The sequence below is a fragment of the Phaseolus vulgaris genome, chromosome 10 (genome assembly GCF_051622355.1).
Source record: "Phaseolus vulgaris cultivar YP4 chromosome 10, ASM5162235v1, whole genome shotgun sequence".
NCBI classification, from domain to species: domain Eukaryota; kingdom Viridiplantae; phylum Streptophyta; class Magnoliopsida; order Fabales; family Fabaceae; genus Phaseolus; species Phaseolus vulgaris.
This window is the reverse complement of record NC_143507.1, coordinates 18,020,903-18,031,557: the sequence shown is the minus strand read 5'-3', so window position 1 is coordinate 18,031,557 and position 10,655 is coordinate 18,020,903. Positions and strand designations below refer to the sequence as shown.

Below are 10,655 nucleotides of genomic sequence, written 5' to 3'. Positions count from 1 at the left end.
CGAACCGGAAGAAGGGCAGGCGCACGCTGATGGTCTTGAAAACCACCTGGTAAAAGTAGAAGAAGGGGACCCCTCCGTTGGCCCGATCGTCTCCATATACTGGCTCCCCTAGAGTGCAAGGGAGCACAACAATGTCGTCGTCATGCTTCCTCGCGAAGGCACGGTGATCATAGGAACATGAATCCCCTTTGTGTTCCCTTATGGCCCTGGTGGCGACTAAGCATGAGCATTCGTCGAGAAGCTCACTCGAAGCCCAAGGGTATAGGTCCTTGGGATTGACCCTGGGGGAGGTAGCATGAGAGGACATTCTTTAACAAGAATAGGGATTGTCGAAGGCGCATGGCCCGCCGGTAGTCGAGCGATGGTGGGAGCGAGCACCGGAAGAGCCCTTCGCGAGAGGAGGAAGGGTGCAAGAAGAGAGAGTGTAAGTAGGTTATGAAGAGCGCAGAAATGATGAGAACAGTTTCAGAGTTTGAAGAGTTAAATAAAGCGGTTAGAGCGCCAAACGACGCAAGTAGAACTATGGCAGTTAGAGCATTGAACGACGCGAATGGATGCACCGCACGATCGAGCCACGTGGCAGCAGATGGAAGGGTGGCCCTGACATCCCTGGTTAAACTCAGAACACGTCGTATCGATAGAATGCCCAGTGGTACGATGCGCCGTCGAAAGTGGATCAGGGGCACAGTAGGAGTCAGGATCAAATCGAATGACTGAACGTCCCATCAGCCATACAAGGAGCGCCACGTGGACCAAGTCGAATGACTGAACGTCCCATCAGCCATACAAGAAGCGCCACGTGGATGGCACGGGGAGAACCTTGAGCTCTTCGCTGTCCCCAGGCGTCGACCAAGGCCAAGGTCAAAGTCAATGTCAAGGTAAGGACGACGCCCAAGGCGACGCCAGCATGAGACGCCTGAGGCGTCGCCTGGAAGGACATAAAGGGCGACGCCAGCGTGAGACGTCGCGGGCGTCGCCAACCAAAATATCAGCGAGGTTGCCTCCCCGATACCCACAGGTAGGAAAGACTGTGGAGGGGAATGAGACCGCCAAAACGCCAGTGAATCACTGACAGGGCGTTCCCCGATACCTATGAGAAGGAAAGACCATAGAGGGAACGACCCCCCCCCTCCAAAGCATTCGGCGTTTTAGACACCCGAGGACGATAAGGCGCTGCTGTAGCAGGCCTCTCCTTAGACGTGGGCGTCGGGCGTTAAGGGTCAAGGAAAGGACCGTTTGGGTGTTAGAGACACCCCGTGGACGATACGGCTCCACTAGGTGAGCCACTCCATAGGCGTGGGCACTGGCGCGTGACCTTTCCCGAGCACACAACGAAGTGAAAGAAGCGGGTATAATACGAGCAAAACAACCGAAGCACGCGGAGGCAAAGAATGAGAATAAAATCACACAGGCAGAATTCTATGTCGCGAGGACACGAAAGTAATCATAACAAAATCCCAGAGTTGTAGCAAGAGTGTAGACAATTCAAAGAATTACAAATTTATCAGAGGAGGTTAAAACAAGTATAAAGGAATGGGCTGATGATCGAGGGTGGCGGCTCAATCGTCTATCTCCAGAGGCACGACCTTTCCATCGACAATGTGGTGAGTGGAATCGCAGCTGGGAATGTCGATCCCCGGGTTCGTGCAGACTGCTTGAGCCAAAGCTTCTTGGAATCCCTCCTCGAAAGTACCCGCCATCTCCTGGATGAGGGTCTTCTTGTCCTTCTCTAGTTCTCCAATGATGGTGTCCCCGGAAGCCACCTGTTTCTCCAAAGCCTCCTTCTCCACGCGGAGTCGGTTGACCTCGATTTGCAGTTTGTCGTAGTTCGCCCGGAGAAGGCCCATAGCTTGGGTCTGGGACGCCATTTCACCTTCCATCCGCTCCATTGCGCCAGTTTGCTCACAGCAGCGGGCCTTCAAGTCCTTTTGAACTTTTTCGTAAGCTTCGACTATGTTTTGAAGGCTCGTCACCTGAACTTTGAGGGCGACTTCCCGGGCGTAGAAGTCAGACTGGAGCTCCAACGCCTCTGCCAGTTGTCCCTCAGCCTCTGCTTTGGACTCTTGCGCCTGCTTCAGGGAGGTTTCGTAAGCTTCGTTCTGGCATCCCAGGGTTTTCTTTTCCTCCTCCAGAGCAGTTACCCTTGTTTCCAAGGCCTGGAGGGTTTGAGTTTGCAGGACAGCATTCCTGGCCTGGGCGCGCCATTCAAAGGCCACCGCCAAGAAGGCCCCCAAGTAGAAAGGCATGCCTTCCTTCCTGTCGGTGCCCTCTGGCATCGTTCCGCCACTAAAGCCCCTCATCAGATGCATGATTGGAGGAGGGATGGCGATGAGATCGGGGGCGGCAGCGACGGGAGCAGGGGAAGCAGAGACTTCTACCGGTGGCGGGGGCGGGGCAAACTCGGCACCTTCGCCCCCTTCCTCTTGGACTGTTGTGGGTGGAAGTGAGGTCGCGCTTGGAGGGTCATCCATGAAGGGATTCCCTCCCTGGGGCGACGCCTCTAGCAGAAGAGGAACCCGCGCAGATTTTCTCCTCTTGAAGGGTGCCACACCTTCCGAGTCCTCGTCATCCGATAAAATCTCCAAGACCCGTTTCCCTTTGTCAAGGGGGGTTGGAGCCGGCGACGAGGCCGCGGCTAGGGGAACGGCGGCGATGGGCAGAGGAGAGCCGGGAGTCTGAAGCGCCTCGGGGCTATGTGGAGATGACGGAGATGAGCTTAGGGGGGCTTCGGTGGTGATCGGTGGTGGCGGTAACAGAGTTGGTGGGGGGATCGGATCAGCAACAGTGGTGGAGGAGGCGCCCGCCTTAGCGGCACGAGCTTCCTTCATTGCTTTCACTAGCATCATCCTTTTGGAGGCGTCCATCACCGATCCTACATCAAAACAGACCAAACAGCAGAAATTAGGGCCAAAGCAACTATGCAAAATTACAAAGCGCATAAATGCGTGAGATGCAAGTAGCATGGGACCATGGAAAACAGGGGGAGAAAGCAGTGGGAACAAACATCCGGTAGCAGGGTGTTCACAGCAAAGGGGACGAGGGAAAAGTCTCCTTACCAAAGTATGTTGTCAGGGCGTGAGCATTGTATTCGCTAGCAACAAGCTTCAAAGTATCAAAAACGATCCCCAGCCCAGCCAAGGCCTTGCTTACCTCCCTGTCAGCAGGAGATAGCTCTTCCAGGGCTTTGGCCCTAAGCAGCTTAGGGCGCTCCGTCCAATAGAGAGGAAAGCCATCCAAGGCTGTGGGGTTGTGCTTGGCGCTGCACACTCTAAAGAATTTCCCTTTCCAGTTCTTGTAAGAGTTTTGGAAGAGGGAGAGGAGGATCCTACCCGCGATCTCGGAAAAGCTTACCCAGAAGCTTTTCCCCTGCTTCTTCACTTCGAAGAAATGCAGGAAAACGTCTACGGAGCGAATGATGCCCAGGTGCCCGCAGAGAATTTGAAAACCCCTTACGAATGCCCACCTGTTGGGGTGGAGCTGGGCGGGGGCGGTATTGATTTCGGTGAGGAGTTCCCGTTCAAAGGGGGTGAATGGGAGACGCACCCCTATGCGTTTAAACACCGTCTGGTACATAAAGAAGAAGGGGTTCCCCTTTCTAGGTCTGTCGTCCACGCAGACAGGTTCCCCAGGCCTGCCGGGACGGACGGATATGTGAGCGTCGTGAGTGCGGCAGAAAGCGTTAAAGTTATACAAATGGGGATCCCCACGGTGAGCTTCCAGGTCCTGGAAGGTAGTCAGGCTCGTACACTCGTTCAAGAGCTCGTCGGGGGCCCATGGGTAGTAGGCTTTGTAGTTGGACTTGGGGGTCTTGGGGGAGGAATCAGACTCCGCGTTCGTGCGCGTCATGGTGTGAATAAATAGCTGGAGAAAGAAGAGAGGAAAAAGGTTTTAACAAGTGTAGCCATGACAGGAAGGGGAGTGAACCCCAGGAAACACCACCCACGCGAGAAAACGCAGAAAGAAGAAGAAGGGAGCAGAGAAGGAAGGAGAAGCGGAAGAACGCAGTAATGCATTAATGTCAATAGTCCCAGGCAGTTCAATAAATCATACAATGCGATGAAAGGGAAGAGTCATGAATATTCGAAAATCATACCTTTGCTGTCAAAGTGAAGGCGGAAGAAGAGCACAGGAGGGAGAGAACAGCAATTGCAGAGAAAAGGGGTTTGAAGGCGATGAACAGTGCAGAGACGCAGAGGGAATGAATGTAACAGTGGGGTGAGCGCGGGGTTTGGGGGTAACTTGAACGTTACATTTGCAACCCATGGGGCGCTAACTAAGAGCCGTGAGATCGTGCCACGTGTCAAAGGATCAATCGCCCAAGGGAAACGCAAGGGTCTCTAGAGGCTGGCCGTGCGATGGGCTACGTGGCGCGCGATCAAGGGTAGCCCCAAAAGGTGTTATTCTCCCCGTTTCAGAGGATGTCCAATCAGTCATTAAGAGCGCTCCTATGGTTCAGAGAGTATCACGTCAATGATTCGAGAATTGTTGAGTAAGCAGGGAGCGACACATCATCAGGGTGGCACGTGAACGGCGTGGGCGAGGCCTTAGTCTTTACGCTGAAGACAAGTCTTCGGCTTAAGACTGGGGGGCTTGTGTACCGTCCCGTACCCGGGCGTTGACTAAGTCAAGGTCAAAGTCAAACACCAGGGGTCAAAGTCAACACAAGGCGTTGCCTAGGTGAAGAGACGCTAAGTGCCAGCGTCGTCGGATCAAACATTACTAAAGCAAGGCAATCACAGTGTGGTTCCCCGATACCCATGGGTAGGAAAGACCATGGAGGGAGCGACGCCGTGGGAAGGCCTCAGGTCCCGATAATCCGGGGCAGTGATAAAGAGAAGGAAAAGGTGGCTTCAAGGCCATAGTGATAGCACCAGTGTAGGGCAGCCTGACTCGTGAAGTACCCCTGCCGCCCAGAGACGCCTTTGGGACAGATACGACTCAAGAGGAAGGTCACGCCCAGGGTAGCCGGGTGCAGGGTACGAGAGGAAGGCAGATACGCTCTCAAAGTAAGTGACTAGATGATTGGGGGCATGAGTTGGCACCCAAAAAGTCACCCCTTGCGCAGTAGCACTCCCAGGCAGGAGGACTCACACGTAGAAACGTCCCCAGATGGGCAGAAACGCCCCCAGATGGGTCATGGTGTCATGAGGTCCTCCACGTGTACGACAACCAGGTCAGAATAGAAACACCCTTTAGTCAGGTACCGGGTAATTAAAGTCACTCAATATAGTTTCCGTTTCGAGCATTCAGGTACTATAATGGCTCCCAAGCGTTTCAACGTCTTAAATGCGCTACGTTTTTTAATTAGACACGCTGATTGAGTGCGTTACATTTGTGATTAAAGGCGCTTTAAATGCTTGGGTAGTTTAAATAGCGCGGAGAATGTTGGGAACGGGGTTCGAACTTTTGGCAAATTTTCCAGAGACACTCTAGTTGCTTGCTCGAGCCTTGAGGTTACGCACAAGGGACTAGGGAAAGATTGTTTTCCAGAACGAGAATATACACACAATACACAGTTCTTTTTACCACCTTCGGAGTGCCATACGCGGTGCTCAGATACGGAGGTGCACAGTTTTGGTGTTTCTTGCTGGCTGACTTGAGCGTCGGAGTGCAAACGGCCGCTAGGGCGCCCTTTTGTCCTCTTTTTGTAGGAATCCACAGGTAACCAGTGGGAAGGAGTCCCTAGCTGACGGTTGAGGTCGCGCACGAAGACGTCCCAGTCCACCGGACAGAACAGAATACTATGAGATGACTCAAGCCAGGTTTCAACACTTGGATGACCAAATTGAAGGAGTTCAGTTTGTTATTACAGTTAAGCTGAGCTGGCAGTTTTGTTAACATTTAACCTGTTGTTTTTAGAATCAATCTGTTATTTCTTTAACTGCTCTGAAACTGTTTTTAAAAAGTGGTTAGAAATTGTTCTCTATAAAATAAAATGCCCTTATCACGTGAAGGGATGCTGAACAATCACAGTTTTGACAGAGATACAACATTTCGTGTGTGAAAAAAAGAATTGAAAAGGTTTTGCAAAGGTTTTTCAAAAGAGAAATACATGTGAGCTTGTTCTTGAAGAACCTTGTGCTGGTTGAAGGTGTTGGTACTGTCTTGGAGCAAATAGAACAACTGGTTTATGTTCTTGCAACACAGTTTCAGGTGTAATCTTTCCCTTATTGGTTCTTGTAATAGGTATAAGTGTTAGTCACTCCTTGATAATGTTTCTTGGAGTGTAAGGCATGCTGAAATAGTGTTTTTCAGCCTTGGTTGTTGAAGTTCTTGAAGGGTTCAAGAATTGTTGTGTATGCTGTAATTGATTGTATCTGTTTTAGTGGATTCCACCTTGGAGTAAGGTGAACTGGACGTAGCTCTTGATGAGTGAACCAGTATAAAAATTCTCTTGTGTTTCTCTTCTCATCCCTGCTCTTAATTCTGAGTTTTCACATAATCTGTCAATAAAGGAATCTGTTCTTTTGAATCTAAAATCTGTTAACTCTGGACCTGACTAAATCTGCCATTCTAGCTTGTTAATCAATCTTCTAAACATAAATCAAGTTGCTGTGTGAATCTGTAATATGGCAAAAGGGTGAATTGTTTTCCTTGACTAAACTATGACATTTGTCCATTACTTTAGATGCTTTGTGTTAAGTAAAATTGATTAATCATGTGCTACAAACTGCAACTTTATAATTTGGGAAAGTTAATCAATTTGTTTCTGTTATTTCTGCTGGATGATCTAAACCTTGTTGATCAAGTTCTGTTTGTGCTAAAGTCATTTGTAAAAACAATATGTTTCGTTTAAAATAAATTTGTTCTTTTCACCTCTGTTACACTGTAAATCAGCTTCTTTTGCGAAAATTTGATAAGCTCAATTCACCCCTCCCCTCTTGAACTTAGACACTGTTTAACTCTAACAAGTGTGTCTAGACACTGGGACAAAGTTGCACTTGGTGCCCACGCTCGAGGAAAGGCCTGCTGGAAGCAGTGCCGTATCGTTCCCGGTGTGTCTAAACACCAAGGCAACTAGCCCTTATCTCTTGCACTTGGTGCCCACGCCCGAGGAGAGGCCTGCTAGGAAGCAGTGTCGTTTCGTCCCCGGTGTGTCTAAACACGAAGATGACCAGAGACTTGGCATTTACGCCCAAGGAGAAGGCTTCCCGAAGGATAGCGCTTCTCCTATCTGGCGTGTATCTGCACAAGGCACCTGGTTCTCCACTGCTCCGAACTTCCTTTCTGCCTGATGCCCACGCTCGAAGGAAGCGCCCCTCGCCACTTCCTTGCGAGGTGTCTAAACATCAGGGCGACCAAGGGCTTGTCGCTCTCACCTGGGGAGAAGGCGTTCCGAAGGAATCCGTTAACTCCTGCCCAGGGACAAGACGCCCAGATTTTAACTGGGTTATACTTACCTTTCGCACTCGACGCCCACGCCTGAAGAGTGTGCTCCCCGCCACTCCCCTTCGGGTTGTCTAAACGTTCGAGGCGGTTTATGCGCTTGGTGCCCACGCCCAGAGGAGACATCTGCACCACTCCTGCTGAGGTGTCTAAACACCAAGGCGACGGGTTTGTTTCTCACTGAACCGCGTCATTCCTTCTCAGCGTTTCTTTACATCGTAATAAAGACTTAAGACAATGTATGCTCAAACTGATTTTTACTTGGGTGACCTCGTTAAAAAACCCCCGAAAGGGAAAAAGAGTGTCCCCTTAAACTGTACACCACATAGAGTTTTTAACTGAAATAAAACTTCAAGTTTACCGCGTTCCAAGTGCGCGGGATGGGGCCTCCCTCTAGAGTCTCAAGCTTATATGACCCATTCCCCCGCGCCTCCTCCGTGGGCACTGCCTCCGTGGGCGTTTCCTCCACGGGCTCTACCTCCATGGGCATTTCCGCTCTGGGTGGGCGCTCCACCACCATAAACACGCCTCTCTTCGTTTTCAGGCTATTTTCATAGCACTTTTTCGCTTCCTGCTGATCGAACTTGATCACGATCACTCTGCCACTGAGATCGGGTAGCTTCAGCTTCATGTGTCGTGTCGACGACACCCCCCTCAATCTGTTCAGAGCTGGCCTCCCCAGCAAAATGTTGTACATCGAATTGGCGTTCACAACTAGATACCTTATGTTCTCGGTGGGCGACGCCGTGCCATCCGTGAAAGTCGTCCTCAGCTCTAGATAGCCGCGCACCTCACTTGGTACCCTACGAAGCCATACAAGCACCCTGTATATGGCCTCAGCAGATCAGGGGACACCTGCAACTTATTGAACGTGGACTAGAACATTATGTCCGCTGAGCTGCCCTGGTCCACGAGCACGCGGTGCACCTTCCTCCCTGCAGTTACGACTAAAATCACCACAGAGTCATTATCGTGGGGGACAACATCGTGAAGATCAGCCCTCGTGAACGCAAGATCAATGTCCAGCGAGTCGTCCGCCCCCTGCTCAGCCATCGAATTCATTGACCGCACGTACCTCTTGCGTTGAAAGGCAGTGCATCCTCCGCCTGAAAAACCACCAGAAATGGTGTGAACCTCCCCATGGATAGGCATCTCATGGGCTTGGTCTTCTACTGGCGCCGCCAAGGCCGCAGCTCCGGATGACCCCACTAGATAATCTTTCAAGAACCCGCTCTTCACTAGCTCGTCCAACTGATAGCCCATAGCTAGGCAGTTGGTGATGGAGTGCCCGAACGCCTGATGGAACTCACACCATGCGTCCTTGTGTGGTCCCAACACCTTGTTTGTCTTCGCATGGACTCTCAACCTATCTGCAATGTTGCGCACGGCAATGAGGTCCTTCATCTCCACCATAAAGTCGTGCCTAATCGGTTGGTTCTCCCCTGAGCGCCCCCTGGCTTGCGATTTCCTCGCCTCGTAGGGGCGTTTCCTCTCTTTGTAAGGGCGCTTCCTCTCTTGGCTCCTCCTCCCTGTCGTGGCTTCATTCACCCTGGAGGGCTGTGCACGTGACTTTGCTCTAGGGTGTGTGGGTGCGACACTTGCACGTTTCTCGCACACCTAACCTTCTGTTGCGATGTGCTCCACCGCGCGACACCTGATTTCAGCGAAAGTTCTGGGGCGATTCCTGATGATCGACTCGCAGAATGGCCCAGGGCAGATCCCCTTCCTGAACGCATACACGATCATTGGCTCTTCCATGGTGCCAACCTTCACCACTTGCGCGCCAAAACGGTTGATGTACTCTTTCAACATCTCCCCCTGATACTGCTTCACGTCGAAGAGGTCATACGACACTGGCGGGGGAGCCCGATTCGCGATATACTGCTCCCTGAACAGCTGTGAAAGCTGCGCAAAGGAGGTCACGTGACCATCTGGAAGGCTAATGAACCAGTCCATTGCCATCCCTGTCAACGTGCTCATGAAGAGTTTGCACCTCACGGCGTCAGAACCGCCGACAAGCATCATCTGCGTGTGGAACGCAGTGAGGTGCGCCTCTGGATCTTCCATTCCTGTGAACGTGACCTTTGGACCCACAAACGTGGGTGGAATCACAGCCTCCATGATAGACTGTGAGAATGGCATAGGAAACTCCCTAGGTGGTGTAAAACACTCGCGATCCTCTGTTTCGTGATTCCCAGGGTGGTTGCGCAACCCGCGGCGCAACTTTTCGTTCGCGCGTCACAACTCTTCATTTCTTGCCTGCGACACTGCAAGATCCAGCTGAATGCGTTCTTGCTCCACTTTCGACGCCGCCATCGCCTCTTGAAGGCCTTACATCCCCTTCATGACCTGCTGCAAGGTCATGCCATCACTCTCTTCGCGCGTCGTTGAACTCTGCCTCTTAGTCCTCATTCTTCATAGTTTCTTGGAGAATCTTGAACTGTTTCTGCAAATCTTGGAACTTTCTTCGGTGGAACTGAACGAAACTTGAAGATTATCGACGAATCTTGCAAGAATCTTGAAAAATCTCCACAAACCTCGCTGTCGCTACTGAAACTCAAACTACTTGCGGTGGGACTGCTGTTTTAGTTCGGCCCCATGGTGGGCGCCGAATGTTCCTGCCGGTTCACCAGATTGTTCTTCGTGCGTGGCTTCAAGCTGCGTATCTAGGACTCCTTCGTCTTCGTTCCAAATCTAAGTTACTTATGCATGGTACTGCCCAGTGCATAGCTAACTTGGGAGTGCGATCTCTACTGGAATTGGCGAGTTAGGGCGCTCTCGTACACCTTCCCTGTGGTCTCGCCGGCCGCCTTCATAATCTGCATCACCTTCATCTTCGGCGATGTGCTTGTTCTGGCGATCTCCAATCAAGTGGTCGCCTGAGTTTACATCTGGCGACTTCATCTTTCACTGGGTGATCGCCGATTCTGGTATGCTGGAGGTCGGAGCACGCCAACTTATCAACCGGCGACTACACGAGCTCCCCGACTTCCTTCCCTTCTGCGGATCTGGCGCCTTGTCAACATACCTACACTGTAGCTTGGTGCCACGTCATCACTTCCGACTACCAGGGCGGTACACAAGCCCCCCAGTCTTAAGCGAAGACTTGTCCAGCGAAAAGACTAAAAGAGTCACGACCACACCGATCTACGTGGCACTGGCGCGGAATTTCAAGCGATTTGTACTTTCTGCTTCTCTGACGCTCCACCAAACCCTTCACCCATCGCTCGACACGTGGCTTCATCAACGGCTCTCCTCAGTAACCGTTT

General features: G+C 51.5%; 1 protein-coding gene across 1 annotated transcript; it reads right to left on the bottom strand.

The window, feature by feature from the left end:
- Nucleotides 1–8,262: 8,262 nt before the first annotated feature.
- LOC137815669 (uncharacterized) lies at nucleotides 8,263–8,799 on the bottom strand. Its single transcript, XM_068618783.1, has one exon. It carries the CDS (start codon nucleotides 8,797–8,799, stop codon nucleotides 8,263–8,265), a length of 537 nt encoding a protein of 178 aa, XP_068474884.1.
- Nucleotides 8,800–10,655: the final 1,856 nt, after the last annotated feature.

Excerpts from the sequence above, each read along its gene's own strand:
- LOC137815669 (XM_068618783.1), bottom strand. The coding sequence starts at position 8,799 with ATGGTGGAGATGAAGGACCTCATTGCCGTGCGCAACATTGCAGATAGG.